Genomic DNA, 24,797 nt, shown 5'->3' on the forward strand with positions numbered 1-24,797 from the left:
TAAAGACAATAAACTGTGGAATCAAAGGCTTTTTGGGGATATTTGATATATTTCTGCAGCTGTATTCAGACACAAGGAAGAGGCCAGTTCATACAAAAACGAGACATGCTGAAAGTGCTCGCAATGAGCTTTCATCATGACAATCACAAATATACTAGGAACGTGTATTTCCTCCCACACTCCAGCTAATGAGCCACAGCAAAAAGAAACAGAGTTAAAGGCAAAACTGTGCAGACAGTCAGTTCTACCTGACTGAGAGGGGGGCTGGTTGGGACTGCAGACAGAAACAACAGTGGGTGGAGGACAGAGATGCCTAATGATGAGGCTGTGACCCATTTATAACATTTGGCTCACAAAAAAGCCATAGAACGCAAGGGAAGGAGGAAAAAAAGGAGAGAGGGATGAAAAAGCTTTGTGACAGGTGGCAGAGCAGAGAGCCACGGGAGAGGACCGTCCCACAGTAGAAACCATCTCTAAAGGCTGTTTCAGGCACTCCGCTGGCTTCATCTGTTAAAGTGATGGCATTCTTTCATTCAGACATAGTTAATATTCCTCATGGCTTCACATTTAAACACTGAACGAGGCTGCCATTAAATGGAGGATCTCCACGTGCTGTCAGGGCTTCAAGCTTCCCAAGCTCTTTTCATAGCCCAGAGACCGTCGTGAATTAAGGACAGCACACACATATTTTCATTTTAAAACACTTACCACTTGGTCGTCTTTCTGGTTGTCAGACGCCACCAAGCTCCATTCAATATCCAGCGGTCCAGAATCTTCAGAAGCCAGAGTGAACTGGCAATCCAGCTTCACGCTCTGTCCGCTGGCCACCTCTGTGGGCGTAGACGCTGAAGATGATGTGATCTCTAGACCTGAGGTCAACCCTGGAAGCAAAGAACATTAATTAAAGTCACAAACGGCAACATATACAATAACACAAGGACAACTACGTTTGCAAGAGCTGTTAACTGTGAGCTTACTGACAGTTTTGGAGGTGACTTTATATTCTGTTTAACATCATCTGAAAGAAAAAATGAGAATAAAGCATGTTTTTCATAATTAGGACAGGAGTTTTTATTCTGAGACCAAAGAGCTTAGAGTCTGTGATAAGGGTGACTGCACTAAGCTTCAGTAAAGAGAGCAAGCCTTGTGCTAAAAACACTGCATCACAGCATAAAGGGTTTAAATTTACTGACAGAAAAACAAAAAATAAATATAAAACAGCAAAAGAAATTATTTTTGCTTTTCTGTTCTTTACAACTCATGTCATGTTTGTATCTTTCTTTGTCTCAGATATATATATTCTTTACATCTGCACAATGTAAAGCAAGACTAACGCAGCAGATCGTAGCTTAGCTGAACGAATGGTGATAATAATAACGACAAACTGAAGCAGCCTCTTAAGCATTTATTCTTAGAATGAATAAACATAATTTCCAGGGCGACATCATCTGGGTTAAGATTTTTTATTCAATAAGAGATTTAAGCTCCAGCAGGAGCACAGCCCATAGAGACTGGAGTTGTCACATGCCGCCTCAATGTATTAAAATCCTTCTGACAGCTTGCCACCGTCCAACCAACGAGCAGGGGGAGAACTTCTTAAAAAAAAAAAAATTATCTCAATATGTTGCTGCGAAAAAGTGCTTTAAACGTGTTACACTTAAAAATACTGCAAAATAGCATCAAACACATGTAACTAAATGTATCTGCTGGGTCCATAGCGACATCTGCATCTCATTTTAGCTCCTTTCATATACTAACTGACAGATGGAGCGGACTAATCTGCACACGTATTTGGTGGAACAGCAGCCAAACCTGGCAACTGTTTACACACATTAACAGCAAAAATTAAAATCAAAGGAAGGAAAAAAAAAATCAGCTTCCAAGGTGTAGATGTTACTACGACCACTACAATTCATCGTTTAACCTTCAAAGTATTCTGTTATCCAAACCAGCTGATCGCGGATGCCTAACCCCGACGTTTCAATGTCATCATACAGTAGGGTTAACCAGGATATCTATTGTGGCAATTCTAACATCGAGACAGCTCACTGCAGGGGAAATATGTTTTCCAGGCTCTCAAGGTAAAGAAAGCGTTAGCTACAAGTCAAGTCCCCATCCCTCAGTGGCTTCATGCCCCTGTGGCAGACGAAAGAATGAAACTTAAACACATACAAAGTGTCACAATCTGACTCCAACCCACTACTGCTGAAGCTCAGAGAATGTGAGCACTTGATATGATAGCACAAGCTCAGTTTTATTCCCATGGCCACCGGGGCTGCAGCTGGTTGTTTCGGCCCACAGATTTTGACAGATGCCCTTGATGGGAACGATCCGCCGCCTTCAGCAGAAGCACGAGAAATGGGAAGCAAAATAGAGAAAAGCTAGATATGTGTCTGTCACTGTCAAAGCGGATACTCAGCCTGGCATCTGCATTAAGAAACGCCGTGTCGATTCATCAAACACTTAAAGAAGCTGCAGCACATTTTAAAGTTGCTTAGAGAGGAGAGAAAAACAATCAGCTGGAATGGTTTATCGCAGCGACTGCTTTCTCTGATGAGTAATGATGCACCTGTTGAATCGATGGCAGCTATCTGGAGCCTTGGGTAGCATTTGTTTCAATTACAGTGCAGCTAGAGGCCTTTTTCATTACGCACCACACAAATGAGAAAAAATGCCATTTCAGGATATTTTACCTTCAACGGGCAGACACATTTGATTGCCTGTACACCTCCATGACAACATATTCTGTGATAGGTTACAGAATATGTTATGATAAAGAAAACACAGGTAGTGTATTCTTAATTCTTCATCAAGCCCAACATGCAGACACAGCTTCCCCCCCCAACAATGATATAAATCCATTTAATCCTGCTTCAGGAAGTATAAACTCCAGTAGAGGAAGTGCAATGCAAATAAGGTAATCTGAGTATTCATAAGCCCTTTTCAGACATTAAATGTGTAACGTAACTAGCTTTAATGATCTGTTGAAGCGCCAGAGTGTCATCCAAGCGTCTCTTCCATGTCACTGTTTTCCAAAGCTTCATTTAGACATAAAACAATGGAGAGAGCCGGGGTGTGCCCATGAGTTTTGCCATATTGCAATAGACTTGTTGGTCTAGTTTCCATGAGCTGCAGTGAATTTGAGCTTTTATTTCCTCCTGCTATTGTAGCTAACAGCAGAGTCTGCGTATGTAGAAGCGGCGCCGCTCAGGTCGCCAGCAGAGATCTCTCGCGGGTAAATGACAGTTTTAGACTTAATGAAAGCAAAAAACAGACTGGATTTGATGTAAGAGGCAGCATGCACGGGAGATTTCTACCTTTCTAAAAGTGATAGATGATGATGAATGTCACAAGTAGGGATGCAGCAGTTTACTGGCTTCACCTGTGTCTGATTAAAGCCGTGTTTCCGTGTACACACAACATGCACACAACAGTGCAGCTCATGCACATACTCACGGCCGCATGCTAACATGTTGTTTGATGCGGCCCAAAAATGACAAAACAAATTAGATCAAAGCATGTGCTGAAAATAAAGCTCTGAAACATCTTTAAAATCAGACAATCTGCTACATCAGGACTTGTGAGTGCGACAGCACACAGCATATGGCATCACGTTAGCTGGGCCCCATCTTCTTTCAATCACTGACAAGAATCTGCCCCATACATAAAAACTTTAACTGAGCCGTGAGTGTGAAAAGATGTTTTCAGGGCCTTTAAGACCACAAATCAATAATATTTACCCACTGGGTGTATTAGAAATACACTAGGACATCTCAGTTGAGCTCATTGTTATGATTTCAACATTACCAACAGGAAAAAAAATGCCTTATGTCACAAGACACACCACACTGTTTGCAGCTCACACAGTGTTGAGCAACATATACTGTATTCAGGATGTGAAACACCACAATCAGAACAGATATGATCTCACTGAGGTCAAAGTCTGCAGCGGTGCTGTATACAATCATCGGCTTATATAGGATGAGCTTCAGTGTTTATTAAGAGAAACAGCAGCAGAGCAAAAGTAAACAGGCCTTCTTCCCTGAGGGTAATATAATCGAGTGATAAGGAAGGCCATCATTAAATTCCAAGGAAAACTATGAAAAATGGGCTGGTTGTAAACGCAGTCATGCAAAGACTCCAGCCACAGATTTATTTCCTTGAGCTCCGAGTCTGCCATTGTAGTAAGATGTGTGCTGTGTGTGCATGTAGGAGGAGAGCTGAGCAATGAGGGAGTGCATGCTGGCTAATTAAAGTCTATCCTAATAACTATTCGTGGCTGTCTGCGTCTCTGTGAGCGACTCACTGTCTGACGCAGCACACCCAGCATGGTTACTGGGAGACCAGGAATGAATGAGCAGAAGGAATTTAGGGTGTCAGCGTGCTCCACCCTGTACCCCCCCACTACCACTATCTCACTCACTCATCCCCCTCTCTGTCCCTCCCAGCCTCTGTCTCCAACACACCCGTAATTGTAAAGCGCCAGTCCCACAGGCCTCCAACTCGCCACAGTCCTGCTGATTGTAACCCCCCCACCTCACCGCCACCTTTGTCAGCATACAATGGGGAGCGAATCCTGTCTCCTGGCAACCAATCCCTCTGAGAAGGTTGCCGTGGTGCTTAAAAGACTGCATGGGAGGAAGCGAGGGGGAAAGTGAGCGAGCCAGCGAGTGTGGTAAAGAGAGGTAGAAAGAGGTTAAGTAGGAGGACACGGCAGGAAGATTCATAAAAAGAAGTTGATGTTACTTCAGCATTTGAAAGTGTTTATGCGGCTCGAACCGACTCAGACATCCACGTGGTTTCATTACAAAGTAGCAGTGCAGACACCGGCTCATAGTACAGACTTCAGTCAGTTTGCCAGGCCATACAGCGCTTCCTCATTCACCCACTCGCTAACTCAACATTAGCAGCTGTCCATCAGTGTCCCCTTTAACAGGAGGAGTCTCGGACTCTGTACTCTTCATCTCTACAAACACGTCTCTGGTTATGATTACACCGAGTCTACAGGCAAAAGACAAGACAAGCTTTCTAGATTTTTTTTTGCTTTAATGCTTCTCATTAGTGTGAAAATAAAATAAAACGATAAAGCAGGTTTTAGGATGGGCCCATCGTGTGATGGAAATGTGTCTCTTGGATTCTCAGCAGAACAGCTGCTTACTTCACATCCAGTTTTTAAATGGACTTCACCAACCAACGTGTGACAATCACAGAAGTCCTTCGACCTGAAGTAGCTCAGTATATATTTGAATAGACTGATATTTATACAACGGTTTTCTACTCTACTTGAATTCAATTCAATTTTAATTACACAGCACCAAATCACAACAGCAGTCGCCTCAAGGCGCTTTATATTGTAAGGTAGACCCTACCATAATACATACAGAGAAAAACCCAACAATCATATGACCCCTATGAGCAAGCACTTTGGCGACAGTGGGAAGGAAAAACTCCCTTTTAACAGGAAGAAACCTCCAGCAGAACACTCAACACTCACTCATTTGAGCACTCAAAGCGCTTTCTTACTTCAGTATCTTCCCCGGGGATACTTCTAAACGCAGATTAGAGGAGCAGGGATTGAACCGCAAAACTTCCGATTAGCAGACGACCCACAGCTGTAACCTCTCACCAACGCCGTGACTCAGGACTGTGAATGTATTCTCGAATGATATACTTTCAGACTCAAATGCACAAAAGAAATGAAAGACATGTTTTTAAAGAAATGGAAAAAGGCTAATTTTTTATATTTACACATTTCAACTTAATTTCTCTATTTTAATCTATATAATTCAAGATAATTCTAAGATAATAAATCTCAGCAACGTCCACTACTAACCTAATCTGAAGTCAGAACAGATTAGCTTCTCATGTGCATAATTTCAAAGCATGACTATCACTTTTATAGTTTTTTCTTTCTTCCCCTCTTCTAGACAACATGTGGTGCAAAGAGCAGCTCCGCCATTTGCTAAGCTAACATCTCCTGACCCAAACTAAAGACCCTCAGTCTTGGCACAGGTCAGAGTGCACCATAAGCTTCTTGTGAAGTCTGAGAGATAAAGGCAGCAACTATTTCAGTCACTACAGCTACAAATAAAGCCTGGCTAGACGAAGGAGGTGAATGACGCTGCAGTGAGATTTACTTTCTTTAAGGTTTGCATATCCTTAATGCAGTTACACTATCATTTGGTTTGACGTAAGCTTAAAGTGTTTTGATATTTCAATCAAGTCTGATGTATTGCAGCCTGCTGCTAAAACACACATATAAGAGTGCATGGCAGAGGAAACAATCTGACAAATAAGACATGCATGTATGAATTTACATTTTTTCCTCATAAGCAGCACTGTGGGTGGAATATGTCGAGCTCATTGGAAACCACAAAAACAAACATTAAAACGATCTTAAAAAGTATTATTTCCAACCGAGTGAAAGGAAAATAATCTCATGCGCAAGAACAAACAAACAGCGGCGACAGAGCTTTTGAAAAACGTGGCACATTTTTCCAGCGAGGCAATGACGGTGGGATGAACATTAGCAATTCATTACAGTACATTTGCAGTCTGTGGGGCTCTGGAATGAGCACATTAAACCGCACAGACGCTTTACCCATCATAAACAGGCAAGCCGATCCCCTGTGACAATGCTGACGAACATCAATTATGTTGGGAATGGCAGAGGATAACTTCATAACTTGGTTGCAGCTCAAAAAAGGCGGCTCTGAATGGTCGCCCTAGTATTCCCGCTGGAGCTATTCAATTTGAAGCAATGTGGGTGCCCTGAGAGCGAGCTTGGCAGGAGTTTATGTAGTGTTGCAGAGGGCTGGGACTGTTGAACCATACTGATTGTGCCGTAATGCAGCCTGAAAGCTCCACTTGCCACACAGAGTAGGCATCAATCCCCATTGCGGAAGACCTAAAGGCTGTTTTGACATAATTGGACATTAAATGATGAAGGGGTGACGAATGACAGGCACTTTACTCAGTCGTCTGACAGCTTTTACACAAGCCTATGGGGGATGCGGTTAATACAGTATCTGTGAAGCTTCCATTTAGTGACCCGTCTATGCGCATTTAATGTGGCGCTAATTCTTAATTACTGCAATTATAAAAGCGAGGCTGACCAACAATCCTGGTATTTTATGACATCACTCAACCGCTCAAAACAGATTAAGGATGATGACTAGGGCTGCCACGATTAGTCGACTAGTCACGATTACGTCGACTATCAAAATCGTCGACGACTGATTTAATAGTCGACGCGTCGTTTGAAGCTTTGTAAGATCCCAAAAGACGCAGGAATGAGTAGCAGGATTTAAGAGTGTAATAACGGACTGAAACAGAAGATGGCAGCACTGCATGTACAAGGATGCCAGCTGCCGTTAAACCCCGAAGAAGAAGCTGTGTCCCAGAATTCATAGCGCGGCCCTGCTCAGTTTCCAACAATGGCGGCAGCTAGTTAGTTTTAATGTTACTCTTATTATTCTTTCTGGGTCACAAAATACACGTTTAACATATTTTTAGGCGAGAATGTAGCTGTGGAAACCTCAAATATCTGCTCAGTTTATCAGGACACCACATATTTTCAAAAGCGCTCCGACGTTTTCGGAGACGTCTGTTACCCACTAGCTCGATAGCTAGCCGGGGGCAAGGCTAACTAGAGCCGTGAAAACACCGGACTCCCGGCAAATCGTTTTCAAACCCACCGCCGTCTTTCGCTACTCAGGTTAAACATGATATATGAGTCACTTAGATAACTTAAAAATGTTATTGTTTGGCTTTTTTAGTATTTTATTTGTTCCTGAGTAAATCGGTTTGGCTGAGATTAAAGTTATAGTTTTTACACAGCTGAATAAACTCAAGCAGACAGCTGATTATCAGAAGTGTGAGATGCTCGAGAATATACTCCGGTGTCCTGTTATATTTTAGATAGCAAGGAGTTTATTAAACTTCACCGAAACAATCTGCAAATTTCATTAAAATTTAATAAACTATCATCTTGTCTTTATTTTTAGTTAGCACAGACCTTAAACACTTAAAGCTGTAAGCTAATGCTAGTTATATAAGAGCAGATGCTGCTGGTGCAATAAGCTGTACGTTTTACGTCCAATGGATCTGATTAGTCGACTAATCGCAAAAATAATCGGTGACTAGTCGACTATCAAAATAATCGTTTGTGGCAGCCCTAATAATGATTTTATTTTTCACGTACATTTAAGTTCATTTGGACTCTCACCATTACCGATGTTAAATTACTGAGGGAATAAAGGAACTATGGGAAGGAAGCAACAAAAGAAGAAAGGGACCACAAAGGACAATTTCCGTTAGCTCTGTCCTTAATGGACAATTAAGTTGTCATCACAGGCTTGGAACCACTCATAGAATTCCTAAGCATGTGTGGACACCAAAATCCCCTTTCCAAAGTTCAGGATGGGGGATTTTCTTAACTCTCTGCAATCCTGAACTGCTGCAAAGCTACATGCGAAGCTTTAAAAGCAATACTGGCCCATTCCAAATCCCCTCCTCCCTACACCCCATGTGAGAAGAGAGCAAATTAACTCAAGCAGTCTGAAGAGTCAGATAACAGTGCCCATCATCTCCACCATCTCTGAGACCTGTAGAAACCGACTCAGGCACATACAGGGACACACATAAAAGGCCTGTGTCCTTCAGGATTTGTCGAAGCCCAGTGACAGAGTGAGGTGGTGACAGTGTGGGGCCTGGCTATGCCATAAAGCTGATAGGCAATACGCCAGTCCAAGGAGCAGCACACAGATAACCCACTGATAACATCCTCGTGGGAAACATTAACAAATGTGCCAGAGTAGCCATGTGAGGAGGAAAGTAAAACATTAAAGAGGCAAAACACAGTGGAGCTAAATAATAAAAGCTGCTTCAAGCGCATTTGGTGGGTCTTGGTATAAAAACAACAAAATAAAAACCCTTCACCTGGATGCAAACATAGCTGTTGCACTGAAACAGCAGGAACACTTTTTCCCAGTCGCAGAAGCCAGAGGGATAATTACAAAATCATGTACCACTAATTTTGCAAGGGGCAAAAAAACAATCTCTGCAAGCAATTAGTTAACACATGAAAGCATTTTGCATGACTTGAGAAAGGGTGCAAAACAGAAATATGCCTCATGACAGCACACGCGCATTCATGCGTTTCTGCTGACATTTACTTCCCATTAGTGGAGGAAGAGATGCCGCGGATCAGCTGAAGGATTTAAATCAATCATGAGCCCGTGGTTAATGATGGCATGTGTGTTAGGTACGTGTTGCTAAACAACAACATCAAACCTGCATCTGCTGCACGTGTTAAAATATGCGTCGTTTGTCTACTGTACAGCCCGGATACAAATATGGCCGCAGTGTTTCATTGATTTTCACAATACTCTTTACTGACACGTTCAGTTAAGAATGTGAAGCAAAACCTTTTTAATGCAATACATAACAAATGAGGGTTGGGTGAGGCTGCTGGGGGAAAAACGCCAATGTTTATAGAAGGGAGGTATTTGTCTTCTAAGCTTCCAGCAGCTTACTATGAACAACAAAATGAAAACCACATGTCTCAGTGGGATATACTGATGGGGTGTCTCTCTCCTGACACAGGAGTTTCTATGAATGCGAGCGGGGGACGGCCATGCTGCTGCCTATTCGACCCCCTAAACAAATAAAATGTCTGATAGAGACCAGGCCTCTGCCGGCACCCCCGCCTTTGTCCGGGCCCCAGGGCACAAAGCCAGCTGCGATCAGGAGGCAGCGCTGCTGATCAAACACTGAGACACAATCGCAGCAGATGCAACTACTACATTCAGACTGTTGATGGGCAGACAGCTTTAAAAGCCAATTCAGATTCGATGGCTTATAGAACACGCAAACGCACGCACGAGCACTTGCAATGCAGAAAACGACAAAAATATGCGCGTGAACGAAACAAAGGTTTTCTCATGGGTGTGATTCATTATGTGAGAGAGGTGAACACTCAAGAAGTCAGCTTAAAGCAACAGAGCGTGAACATTGCGCTAGAACATTTCTCCTGAAACACTGAGCTAAATTAGGGATTACAACCAGCCTGCTTTCACAATCATTAGTGATGGAATTCCACCAAAAAACTCCAGGTGGGAAAATTCAGAGATCAGCAGTTTCATCGCTCAGTCTGAGGTGAGGTGGATGACTGTAACATGCTCAGTGGGAGTAATAACAAAGAGTAAGAAGAACTTCAGTCTGACTTGAAATATTTCCTCATTCTTCTGAGAACAATTCCCACCGTACCGGCTTCAATGCAGAGATGCCGTTTTTGCTCAACTTAAAGCTGCTTGGATAAATCAGCCACACATAAACAACATGTATGTTAAGTAAAGACCTACTGAGACTTAAAGACTCCTACGGTGCACTCCTAAACCATTAAAAGGATTAAGGTGTCGGTCCAGACTGCAGACGGTGCAGAAACGGCTAAAAAACAACAAGAATTCAAACAGAAATGACTTCAAATGAATTCCTGGATTCCTCCCTTGTTCATCCAAGGAGGAGTGCAGCATGTTTTAAAACTTTAAATCTGACCACAGTCTCCTCAGAAAGCTGATATACCAGCGATGTAAAAGACCAGAATTTCAGCTGACATTTTGATTGCATCACATTTGTCCTCTGCTATGTTAGATTAAAGTATCGAGTTATTTTCAGTGCAGCGCAGAGAAACGTATGGCTGTTTCTGGAGGCTGTCATTGGGTACGCTCATGCCATTTCCTCCAGGTTCTGGTCTAAAATTAGGTCTCCTGCCTGAAGGACATTACACGATGGTGGTCTTCTGGACACTGAACAAGTACACAGTTTCAAATGTGTTGCATATCCAGCCCACACTGGGCTGTTAACAGGCAACGGGGCCAACTGCAGTGCAATCTATTCAAAGCATATTTGATTGGTGTTGAAAGTTGCCCGAGGACTCCGGCGAAAAAAGCACATGAAAAAAGGTACTTTGTAATAACTGCTAAAACATCAATTCCTTTTCAAATGCAGTTTTAACTTCCCTTCTGACTAAACCCTCTCATCCTGTCCAAAGCAGCCCTGACCAGGCAGAATGAGGTCTTTGTGAAAGTGTAACAACACAGACAGTCTCTTCCTGTCCTCTGTGTGGGGGAAACTGCGCTGCAGGACATCCAGATAAGGCTGCTGTTAAAAGATAAGACAGATAATCCTCCTTCTTTTCTCAGTTTTTGCTCAGCGCAGGAAATAAACACAGACCTGATACTTCAATGCTGTAGTGTCTTCTTCAGTGTGAGGTTTTGAAGGCAGGTGTAGTCGAGGCACCTGAGTGGTGGGCCCTGTAGGAAGCTGCAGGCAAACACTGTCAGTTGTTACAGCTTAACCATGACTGCTGGGTTTATTCATGCCCAGAGCTCACACTCTCAGCCTCGACATGAGGAGAGAGCTCCAAACGACCGCTCCTGTTGACATACATCGTTAAGTGACAGGACACAACTGGGAATGTTAAAAATAACTCACAGCACTAGTTCAGCGATCCAGTACAAAAGAGGAAAGCCTACAAATGTTGTTATGACATAGCATGAAGACATTTACTCTCCATGTTGAGTTCTTTACGCAGGCGTGAGATAACCCCGTCAAACTCAGAGAAGCAGAGAGTCTGGACAGTCGAGATAAACCCATTCAAAGAAGCAGAGCTCAGATTTGAGCACATCTAATATTCCAGGAGGAACGCTACGAGCTGCAGTTATGTAATTTGGCAGCTAATTAGAAATAAAATAAATAGAAACTTCTTTAGAAAACATCAGGCACATTTTCTATCGATATTTGTTGAGCCCACATTAAACTGGACTTCACAGCATGAAGCAGAGACTGCACACACCTCTCTTATCTCTGCAAAATTACAATGAAAAAGCAACAAATAAATTAACATACGTTATTTGTAACAAATGCTGTATTTCTGCTTCTAATTTACTGTAATATTCTCCACCCAGAGGGCTTTAAAAAGAGAAGACAACTGACTCAAAGCTGGAATCCTCAGGAATTCACTTCATTTTGATTTGGGAACAGCTGCATTTTCCTTGATAACTGTTTTTTTTAAACAAGGAAGGAACATTTACTGTCATTTGTCCAAAATAAAGCAACTCAGTGGTATAATATAAAATGAGAGGAATGCGTTAGCATCTTTTACCCCGGGGAGATTTTTGCAAGAATGTTTTATATTCTTCATGAGCGAGTCTTGTCTGTCTCAATCTGTTTATTTTGTGCAGAAGTAGATGTTCCTTTTATCTGAGCTGGAAGCAGAAAGCCTGGGCTAACACTGAAAGTTGATAACAACCACTCATCATCTCTGGCTGGAGTTTAGCTTTTGATAAGCCAGCTGATGCAAAGAAAGCCTGGCTTTGTCGAACGCGCTCCACAGTGCACCCCTCAGATATGTTTCTTTACAGCGCTATTTTTAATAAACAAGTCATTAAACACGCCAAACCATGTGCCGACAGCCCACAGGCCACTGTGGTTGTTTCTTAACTTTCCATCACCCGCTTTAAAAACATGAGTGGAATTTTGTTGCACATTCCTGATTTCCATTTGCAGCGATTGCTAACCAAGTGCAGTGTGTCCCACACATATACTCAGGTATATTTTCCACCATATCTTCATTTTTCTCTTGCATGGATGATTTACTAGTTGTCTTATTTTAAAAGGTCAGTTGTTGATAAGAAACTAAGGAGTACAGCATCTCAAAGTTTTTGTTTTGATTTCCAAGTTGTAACTGTTTCCATGCCTCTGACTTGTGTGGAAAAAGGGAAAAAATGCTACAAACAAGCTTCCACCTGCAGAAGATTTGTCAAGGTCAGCTCAGTGTGCAGTGAGTGCAGCAGAGTGTTTCCGCCTGAAACCTGCCTCAGAAGCAAACTCCCCGATGGCTCCTGATGACATCTAAAGAGGTCTGAACCCTGAGTAGACTGTACTTGCAGCCAAACACTGCTTATAAGGGCATCTCGAACAGGCTTACAGCTACAGTAGATTATGTCAGTGAAGGACAACCTACACAACTGTTTACCTACCTTGGTGTGGAAAAGTTTAAACTAGCAAACTGTAGAAGTTTTCTGGTACAAGCAAAGCTCTACAGTTCAGACACATCCATCTGGGAGGCCCAGCTGGGCAGCGATGTATAAGGAAACACACCTAACACAAGTATGAGTTTTCCTTGCTGGATCGATGTCCCACAGCTTCGGAGCTGTAAGGAACCAACGTGGGCTGAACACCATAGGACTGCTGTCTAAAGGCTGTATTAGTTGACAAAATGTTGGGTGACATTGAAGGCAGACAGAGGATCTATTTTATGTGTTCACAGGTCATTAATCTACAGGTCTAGCTGCTGAGTTGTGTTATAGCTTCAGCTGTCATTTATAAATCTTGTCTCAAATGAAATAAATGTGGAGGTGATGCTCCCCTGCCACTTTTTAAAGGAGCTGGGTGCCGTGTGTGCCGGTGTGACTGGAGATTTGGTGATGGGTCTTTTCTTCTTGCAATTATCAGCCACTCATAGCAGGCCAGCCAGCTACGCACCTCTGCATGTGCCTATGAATTATACATGGGCTCCATTAAGACACTTAACAGCTGGTTTCTCAGGAACTTACCAGCAACAACTGCAGCCGGGCTGCCCCTTTGTGACTGCTTATTAAAATAGCAGCATTTAATTAAGGTTGTGCAGTAATGTGAGTTCTGACCATCATAAACCAGCCAGTCACAGAGCCAATGTCAGTTCAGTCTCATCTCTCCAGAGGGCAGCTGGGCAAGCTGTCGATTTCCTGGCATGGCGGTAAGATGCAACGCAGGAATTAAATGTCTGTTGTGGCTCGCTGACCTTGCTGTGGTTCGGACACTTAGCCTTTTCTATTCCAACTGTAACAGATGTCCTGGTCATCATACCTGTACATCCAACAAAGAGCCAGAAGTAATGACTTGAGAGGAAGAAGAGGTTGAGCAGACAGTTTTAATGAATATTACTGGGAGAGAGAGGAGATGGCAGACAGCCACACTCGTTCTGGACACCTGGTTATAAAACCATAGCAAGCAAATGAATGTCATTTAAATGTAGGGATGGGTATTGATAAGATTTTAACAATTCCGATTCCATTTTCGATTCTGTTTAACGATTCGATTCCTTATCGATTCTCTTATCGATTCTTTTTTTTTTTAAAAAGGAGAACACTAAGGTCGATTAGCTTAGAACTGTGTTTTATATCTTCTCTTTGAACAAGATAGAAATTTAGGAGTAACATGGCCTTACAAACCCAACAGTGAGATCTTAAGAGATCCACAGCCTACGGCTCTTCAATGGGGTGTCACAGGGTCCCCAGGAAAAAAAATGTATATGTAAAATAATAAAATAAATATTCTCCTGTAGCAATAACAAAGTTTAACATAAATTATTCTGTAGCAATTACAAAGTTTAACATAAATTATTCTGTAGCAATTACACAAGAATATCCAGTAATGTCCCTGCCTACAATTAAACACATTCACTTACCAAAGTGAAATCAGGGGCATCTGCTGTGGCAAACGGGTGCAAGCCTTTGACCACAAACTGAGTCACTGCTCGGTGACATTCGTCTATCCTGGCCTGAAAGGAGACGCTACCGGTAGACTGCAGCGAGAACTGCCAGCATCTGAGCCAGGCAGACTCTGTCTCTCTCATCATGGTTATCTAAATGCACAGTAATAGCAGGTTTTGTAATAAGGTAAATCGCGCTAACATAATGGGCAATGCTAATTGATTAGTTACCTGCAGTATTAACGGGAGAGGACGTGGAAACGCTACCGCTGCTGCTGGGTTGAGCTTCGCTAGTCCAGAGCGGATCAAAAACACGACATTCGTTGAACGCAATCGCGTGTTTTTTGAGCAAATGCTTTTGCATATTCGTAGTGTTTCCTCCCTTTGATGAAATCTCTACTTTGCAAGTATTGCACGTTGCCCTGTTGTCATCCTTTCTCATAAAGTGTAACCAAACTTTTGAGCGTTTGTGCCGCTCAGGCGCCGTGTTTCCTACTGGGTAAAAGACGCTACTCAACGTGATGACGTCATTCGGGGCGACTGGAATCGATAAGGGAATCGTTTATAAAAGTGGCAAACGATTCCAAGGAATTGAAACAGTGGGAACCGGTTCTCAACAAGAACCGGTTTTCGATACCCATCCCTATTTAAATGCGATGAAGACCTGTTGAATTCATAAAACAATCACAACATTCACAACTTCCCTACCGTAACAGAAACACACCAGTTGAAACCAGCCCTCTTTTCCTTTATATAACACAATGCCCCTCGAGATAAAGAAAAGGTCAATCACACCTACATGGGAAGATCAAACTGCATTATCATTATCTGATCCTTATCCAAAGATGAACTCGATTAGTCTGATCTAATATTAATTATCTCTTCGACCCAAACATTACATCCATCCATCTTCTTCCGCTTATCCAGGGCTGGGTCACGGGGGCAGCAGCCTAAGCAGAGAAGCCCAGCTCCTCCTCCAGCTCCTCCTCCAGCTCGTCCGGGGGAACAACAAGGCGTTCCCAGGCCAGCCGAGAGATATAATCTCAGCTGGGTCTGAAGGGGTGACGTTCATTTGATGCCATAAAACACAATACTTGGCCTCTTTAGAGATTCTGACATTTTTCATTACAGTCTTTGGCTTCGGTTTAGCACCAGCTCGATAATGAGGCAACGAATGTCACAACAAATTGGATTTATTTCCTGGATCTAATTCTGTGCCTCTTTGTATCAATTCTCCTTTAACGCTCGTAACAAGATTGGGACTTTGTCATAAAATTTCACCACACGACTGCTTCAATATTATTCACAAATGTCAAATACAAGCCATCGCAGCACTGTAACAACTGCTTCGATCAGGATAACACGCATTTGCTTTTATTACAAATCAATTTTTTCCATGGACTGGAGTTATTAGCATAAGTATATAATTTGACAAGATGATTAAATGCCAGACAAAGACACACTTGGAAATCAGCACCACAGGGAGCAAAAAAAAGTGGGAGCGAATGAAGAAAGAGGCTCTCTCCAGACACCACTTATTTGCCTTTTTCACCGTACCTGCAGCTGGCAATGCGTAATGTTTTTCAATGAGACGAGGTGCTAAAAATGGCTCCTTCAACAGCTGCTTCACCCCCTCTCCCACCTCTCAAAAATCACCCCACCTTCTGCTTATGGAGCTTTTTTCCTGAGCCATAATATTTTTCAAGATTAGACACACAATTAACTCTAATGTTCTTAGAGGAGAAGAGGGGGAGGGCAACGCTGCTGGAGGACAAAATATAATCATCGCCCCACAACCCAGCTCTGTGTAAGACAATGCCTGCACATTAGCTGATAATAATGTGACATACACAAAACAATACACAATGTTAATCTCGGAAATGATACATCTACTGTAAACCACAGCTGAGGAGGAAAATGTATCGCCGCAGTGAATTTCCAAGTCTGCTTTACAAGATAAGGAGACTTTTTTAATATATAGTAGTACACCACAATAGGCCTGTTATTTTACCACCGCACACAGAATCTGTCAGAGGTTCAAGCACACGTAGAGTCGAGCTGACATCTACCTAGCAAGCAAGCTAGAACAAGCTGCACACCACTACCTGCAGCACCCTGGGGGTCTGTCTGCCACACTGTGTACCCTCAATGAGACGTCTAGCTCAAAGTGTTATGCAAAAACAAAAAGGATATGAACCTGTAATGTGGGGAGAAAAATAGGACTAGTGCTTTCGGTCGTGGATGGTCTCTACAGGCAATTCCATTCTTTTGGAACAATAAAGCAAAAGATGCATGAAATTCAATAGAAAATTAGAAACAACTTAAAAACTCTTTATTTAACAGCGGGTAACTCTTCATGCTTGATTTATTAGTTATTTGTATTTAAATGCTACACTAGTTATGATATAAACAAATTGCATTTGTTTATATATGATTGCGCCCCCCCCCCCCCTTCCCTAGAAATGATTATACAGAAATCCTTCAAGTCTCCTTCACTGCTTGCTGCGCTGTAGCGTCTTTGCTTCGGTGCAATTTATCTACAGAAAAATTTTATTCTGGACGTGTTCATTTGAGATACGAGGCACATGAAAACCCTTATTATCGTCTCAGCAAACATCTTTTTTGTCACAGAGCCCATTATTCCTCATTAGGAGCACCGGGCCTTGTTTGCACCACAAAGCTGGGCATTGAGCAGCAAAGTCATAAATGTGCTTTAAGGGTTATCCCCCTAACGGTGCGACACGGCGATGATGACCGATGGACTCGGAGCGGAGAGTATCGGCACTACTGTGACCTTGTTTTAACTAACAGGTTACATGGACAGCAAGAGGCTGTGTGCTGACAACAGGTAGACACAAAGGGCAGACAATGATATTTCAAACGGTGCAACGAGCCAAAAGACTTTCTAAAGACTCCAGGGATCATGACAGGACGTGGAAATTTAACTACTCAGGAAATGCACTTAGGCCAGATGAATAAAGATATCATTTTACTCCAAAGAAGTTTTAATGAACAGAAATATATACACGGTGTAAAAGTGAAACCACTGCCCTGCTGATTTAATTTTGGCCCAATTTTTATTTATATTTTTCTTCTAAGAGATGCACTCGCACTAAATGATTAAAGAAGACCAATTTCAGAATCAGCATACTTTATTAATCCCTAAGGACATTATGTGGGTTACAGTTGCTCCAGTACAGTAACAGACTAGACCAGGGGTCCCCAATCCCAGCCCACGAGGGCCGGTGTCCTGCAGGTTTTAGACGTGTCCTTGATCCAACACAGCTGATTTAAATGGATAAATGACCTCCTCAACATGCCTTGAAGTTCTCCAGAGGCCTGGTAATGAACTAATCATGTGATTCAGGTGTGTTGACCCAGGGTGAGATCTAAAACCTGCAGGACACCGGCCCTCAGGGACCCCTGGACTAGACTATTCAATACAATATGTTACAGATTTAATAATAATTCCTAATAAATATCAAAGATTGACAGAAGTGATTATAAATAATGATCAAGAATGTCGACAGCAACATTACTGAGTAGAAACGAGCGTGTGCAAAAAGGCTGTAACTATTCCAGTGTTTACAGTGTGTTAGATGGAGGAGTTGTACAGGGAGGTGGCCACGGGCAGGAATGACTTCCTGTGTCGTTCAGTGGAGCATTATGGGTAATCTCAGTCTCTCACTGAGCGTGCTCCTGTGATTGGCCAGCATGTCATGGAGTGGGTGGGAGGTATTGTCCAACATTGTCTTTATCTTGGACATTTTACTTTGCTATAGTTAGTGCCATGAATTGATGGTGATTCATAGTTCCAGCTAACTTGCTGTAAAAATGAGAGCATCCCACATAAGACAAAGAAACTGCACTAAAACATTTGCTAATGTTATAAGTCTGAGACAAACGTCAGCATCCACATGCTCATCTCATCTCATGGAGCGCTGACATTTGAAGTATTCAGGTTTAGCCAAGCTTGGATCATTCGATTACTTGCCCTCTCTCCTATCATCCTTAGCCTTCAAACCCCTATGCTTTATTTATAACATGTATACAATTCATTGCAGTTTTTTTCTAAGAGCTTACAGGGTACGCAACGTTACAATTTACTGAGCAAAAATATTAAACATTCACCCTCAGCTTTTCAAATGAATTAGCTGAACAACATAGTCCAGCAAATCAATTATTGGACAATGAATAATAGAACTGAAGTAATGCAGCTGATGATGCCATGTCAACACTGACACGCCAAAGTGTTATAGAAGCTGGACAGAGGCTACACAAGATGACGATGATCCGTCAGTGTAATACTGACTTTATGACCAAGGGTTCAAGATAAACCTTGCCAATATATCTTCCTACAAGAATGCTTTGGCAGCAGCCCCAGAACGCAGCTTCACTCTCAACCCTGTGAAAAAGCAATGAGCTCTGAATACAAAGTGCTCTCACACCCATTAACAGGACTCTCAAACAGGCACCACTATTAATCATTTTCATTTATTCTCTAGCCGGCAATAATTTGTTCATTTAATAATTCAGATACGAAATGGAAGCTAGAAGAGAGGTAATGTGGCGAGGTAAAGGTGGGCTCAGTATTTCACACTTCTACGTAGGTGAGCGGGAGCCTGCACAGGGCTGGCATGCTAAAATATTAACGTGTGGGCTGTGAATATTCATGCGCGGCCATCCCCATCGTGAGATTGTGGAGGACACACCAGTGTCCCTGGAGTGTAATCCAATTCTACGTGCCCCTGCTTCATTTCCAAGGACAAGGGGCTTTGGGTGGGGAAGGCGCTCGGCTGAATAGAAAAACGGCGACTGCAACACGTTTCAGCCAGTGGGAGGCAGGGAGTGGCGTTAGACTGACGGGTCACGACGAGGTTGACCTCCAGTCATTACTGTCTGTGTGAGCTGATAATGGATCAGGTTGTGCTGCCACTGTCATAGCTTTACGTAAAAGTGACAACAGATATTATCCTAATAACAGTGAACGTTTCAAGACATTTAGATGAATCTGAAATAGGAGTTTCGATCTGCTATAAAAGAGGATCCATATACAGAAGAGGGAGGCTGGATTTAGGCGCACGCACACACACACACACACACACACACACACACACACACACACACACACACACACACACACACACACACACACACACACACACACACACACACCGTGTCTGTTTTCAAAAGGTAACCAAGCAACCAGGCTCTTGTCTCGGCCTTTGGTTATAGGCTTATCAGGTAACTCCCTTCTGTGCCCGTCCCGCTCACATTTTTACAAGGTTGCTTTGTGTTTTATTCTGTTTTATGGCAGTGGCCTCACTCTTGACCCAAACAAGAGTAAAGCCACTTTTGTCTGGGTCAAGCGAGGAGTGGAGGGGGTTGAGAGAGTACCAGGGAAGGCTTCTAATACCTTTCCTGGAAGAATGACTACTCGGACTGTGCGAGACATGCAGAGTGTAGACTGCCAAATCCAAATCAACAGGTTATGTAACCAAAGCAAATAAATGACCATTGTCAGAGAGAGCTAAGGACACTGTTTTCACCTATGACAAAAACTGTTTCCCTGATGCGCTAAGAAACAAGCTATTTTCTTCTCTGCAGCATTGACACTAATGGCTTATTTCCAACTGCAACCAGCCAATCAGTGAGCCAATCTTCCTGAGCGCCATCGTTTATTTTTATTTATTTTCTAAATACTGTTTTCCTTCTTTTCCTTCCTTCAGTCATGAGAATTAAGAGTATTAAACTGTAGTTTATGCACCAAGACTTAGTATGTGCTAGCGCACCTGTCTAAAGTACAGTACACAGCATCAGCTCCTGTTCAATCCATGACTTCATTTATTCTAAATAAATAATGAAGGTATTGCTGTTCTGCTGTATGTCCAAATGTGTCCAACTCACACGGCTTATGGATGGAGCACGCTGTTACCTGGTGCTGCAGGAACAGGATAAACACACAAGACCCCGAGAAACAGCTGGCAGCCACAAACTAAACTCCAGGACACTGATAACATCATTCCTCCTCAGACTTATTCGTCTGATCTGTCACAGAGATGTAAATGGAAAACCTCACACACATGAAAGGCTTATGGTGATTTTAGAGATGTGATTTGAGCTCCACTGGGTGCTAACGGCATGCAAACTGTGTCTTCAGTATGAAACCTCCGAGCCTCACAACACTTAGCGTTTCAAATATAATTGTTATCTTATGATTTACCCATGAGTATTTCTCATTTGTACTTAATTTTTACAAACACTTTGCATTAAATCATTTTAAGATCTCATGGCTGAAGCACAGTAGGACACGTGCTTATATTATACACAGTAGCAAACCCATGCGTACTTTAAATATGTACAAATTCGTCTTGGAGGAGATGGGGAACATACAAACATACATTCATTCAGTCCTATCATTACACCAACAGACAGAAACAGGCACAGACAACACTAAGAGATTAATGGTGATTTCTGCATAAATACAAAATACAAACACACTTCAGAAAAACGTCTGGAGTGCCGTCTGCCGAACAAACCAATGCTGCTTACTTTGTAGTGCACACTGCAAAAAATATTTGTTTGCTACAGGGAACACATTCAATTTAAGCTTGTGCGTGTCAGGAATTAGAGACACACACTGTTGTTGTTTTGTCACTTTTGAATATGGCAATATATCATCATAATAACTGGAATTTTAACCATTTCCAGTTAAATTGTTTTAATGTGGTTCATTCTGAAAACAAACCAGTGGGTGATACCAGAGACATGGTAACATGTATCTGTCACTTTATGCAGAAACGTCTAAAGCACTTGCTTGTACCAACACCAACTACAAAAGCCAACCTTGTACATCTTAATTAGAATCACTCCCCATGCTCGTCACCGACATCGCCTAGGTTTGGTGGACAAAGTTGCGATCAGAATGTAAAAACTGCATCTTCAGTTCGGTGGTATGCTCTCAGCATTGCACACGAGTTCAGCATAATTCTGTGCTCTGTGATTGCCAAGAAATTTCTGGACAACCTGCACAGACGCTTCCCTCGCTGCCGATTGGCTTCAGTTTCGTTTTGAACTCGTTGTCAAGCAGTTTGAGGACTTTACAACCAACAAAATCACCTTAAATTAGGCTTCAGTTTTCTCGGAACCAAACATTAATCTATTTTTTCTGTTTCAAAATGAGAACACAAGTCCAAAACATTTGTGTTACAGCTGACTGACGGTGCTGACAGAAACGTTGACAGCATGAAAAGAGTAGCCTGCATTACCAGAAGTTTCACAAAAACAAAAAATGCCCACAGTGAGCAGTAGATATCGACACCAACAACGGTAGATGCGCAAAACTCTGGGCAACACCTGCAGACTGCCAATGCAGCATGACGGAGGCCTTAAAACATGATTAACAGGCTTGCTGTCAGGCCACTTGTAACGGCAGTAACATCTAAAGTGAATCTAACATCGTGCTGTAACTAATAAACTGCCTCTCTAGTCGAAGCATCCTGCTTGTAAACAAAAAGCACAAGCCATCACCACAAATCAGAGTATTTGGTTATGCTAGCAGTAGAGCAGGGCGATATGGCCAAAAATATTTATCACGATATACATTTGAAAATTTGCAATAACGATATAACTGGTATATAATTGATGCGAGACACGACAAAATACAACTCCACAACTTTACAAGCACAAAAAAAACATCCATTTATTTTCACTTAAACAAGCAGCTGGTTTTTATGTGCATTAAAGCCATATAAAAATGTAACAGTGCAAATGCAAATTCCTCGCTGAAAGTTTAACCAAAAGGCATTTCCAGTAGAAATGGGCTGACATATCCTGAGCATAACCATGTATAATATCCACTGAAGTTAAAAAGAGGTGCTTTGCAACATTAAACTGCAGTGTGCAGTACGTGTTTTTCGGACCATAAGGTGCACGGTATTATAAGGCACATTAAGTGAAACAAAGCAGTCAGATAAATCAAACTTTATTCAACTCATTCTTCTTGCTTCCTCCACTTCTGTAACATTGATTCATTAATGCTGTATTCTATCACAGCGGCTCTATTCCCATGTTGTTGCAGTATATTAATGACTAACCTCGTATTGTGGATGGATTATCTCAGTTGTTCTCCTGACTGAAGTTTGGTCCGTTTACAGCATCCTGCCATGCGATTGCATTTGTCTCTAACCATCGGGAACCTTCATGTTAACTTTTATCGAGTGGAAAAGTGTTAGTGTTCATCCTCCAGCTTCACTGTTTATGTTATGCTAACATAGCTGTGTCGCTAGCGATCACGTAGCACATCATTATATACCAGCTAGCCCAACTTCAGTAACCCTACAAACGTCACTGCTGTTTAGTTTCCTGTCTTCATTTATGTTGGAAGTGATAGCAGAGCTGTACGTTTGAATTTGTTTCAGAAATCTCTCAGTCAGAACATGCTATATCATGCTTAGGTAACTAGCGAAACTAGCGAGCTAACTTCCGCTAACTCCCTGCTAACTTCTAACTCCGTTAAATGTAATAAATTCTGTTTTCATGGATGCCTGGATGTTAAACTTCATAGTTTCACCTGGTAAAGCAGCAATGCTGATCGTTTTATTAAAGATGAAAGAATTTAGACAGTTTTTAACTCTTAGTGATGCTGCAGTGTTCGTTTGACTTTGAGACCTGAAGGAGACGGCGTTTAGGACCCAGATTACTCCCAGATTTACGAGCACCTTAGTCCGACAAATACAGCAATAACGATGGCCTGCTTGCATATTGTACAAAAAAAAGTGCTTTGTTGTGTATCTGATGGACAAACACCAAACCAGTTCCACATCACTGAAGTTGCACCATTTTTACAAACCAATTCTATTTCATCCGTTTCACTCAACGATCCACTTTCTCCCTTCTCATTCTCCGTTGCCCCCATGCTTTTTCGGCCATGTGTGTATGAAAACAAAGGCACTGCGCATTTACCCATATTCTATCGCGATGTTTTATTTTCTTATCGTTGCCTAACATTGTACCGGTATTACCGTGAACAGTATAATATGGCCCAGCCATAGCTAGCAGTCCAGCAGGATTAGTGCATTCGCTGTCCGCTTGCAGTCCAGGTGATGGAGTGTTTCCCTGCAGAGAGCGCTGCTGTCAGATGGAGGCAGTGTAGAAAGTATGTGGTCTAAGTGGTCTGTGGTTACTCTTGCTTGTACTGTTGTCGGTCTGTCAGTCAGCCACAGAGAACAGCAAAGTTAAAACAAAAAGCTGAAAGTGAAAGCGAGTATTAAAAACAATGAAAACTGTCCACTGCAGCCACTGTCTGTGCTCTCCATGTTGTATTTTAATGATCTTCGATTTTTATTTTTCCCCCCACGACTCCCAGCAAATACTCCCTTTTCGTATTCTGGCCCACTTCTCAACCAATCAGCATTTGGCAGATGCATACATCACACGCTTCCAGCGAATCCTTGGAGGACTCCGTGTGAGCACATCCCATCCAAACGGAAACATGCAAGCACACGGACAATTTGCAGGACCATAAAATTATACTTCAGTTAGCAAGCAGCTAAATTAAAGTTAAAACTGAAAGTACTAGAACAGCGAATTAAAGAAAACGAAGGAGGGTAACAGACGTAACAACAGCAGAACAGACAAACTGGTCAATCTGACATTATGACGCCATCACTTTTATTGCCATTGACTTTTTGTTTGTTTTTTTAAATTTTGGTTTAGAAGGTAGAAAACATGAATTAATATGAACTCTTGCATCCAACTATCAAATGTACCAGATTCAGTTTCATTGGCAGACCCTGAGATGTTGACCAAGAAACAATGACATAATCATGTTTGGGAGTATAAACGCTGACAACACTATAAACAAATATTACAGCACAGCTACTATCCCAGTTTATGACAGCATATATATTCAACCATTTAGGTAATAAGCACCAGCCTGGTTTTAAATGACAGGTTCTCTGCTATGTTAATACACAACATTAAAATGATTTAAATAGTATTACATTCAAATTTGACACCATCATTTTTACTGGAAATGTGTATTGGTTCCAAATACTGACCGTTTCCTCATTATATAATATATATGTATAATCCTACAATCATCTGAGCCAAGTTCAAAGTGTCATTTTCATTTATTTGATCTCTGATTTCTTTTCCCCATAGATTTATCTAGAATTTATCTAGAAAAGATGTATTCTTTTTCATTCAAGAGCACTACCACAACCCTAATATTTATCTGATTTATTTATGATCATATTGT

General features: G+C 42.0%; 1 protein-coding gene across 1 annotated transcript in view; it reads right to left on the bottom strand.

The window, feature by feature from the left end:
- The window catches only part of cxadr (CXADR Ig-like cell adhesion molecule), a 38,341-nt gene that overhangs the window by 11,410 nt on the left and 2,134 nt on the right, over positions 1-24,797 (bottom strand). Inside the window, exon 2 of the mRNA XM_085288160.1 lies at positions 709-881. Within this exon, the coding sequence (XP_085144286.1) occupies positions 709-881 (173 nt within the window). The remainder of the gene's footprint in view (positions 1-708; positions 882-24,797) is intronic.

Source organism: Mchenga conophoros, linkage group LG10 (genome assembly GCF_057382185.1).
Source record: "Mchenga conophoros isolate Kocher_MC1m ecotype Shallow Benthic linkage group LG10, M_conophoros_male_GT1.1, whole genome shotgun sequence".
NCBI classification, from domain to species: domain Eukaryota; kingdom Metazoa; phylum Chordata; class Actinopteri; order Cichliformes; family Cichlidae; genus Mchenga; species Mchenga conophoros.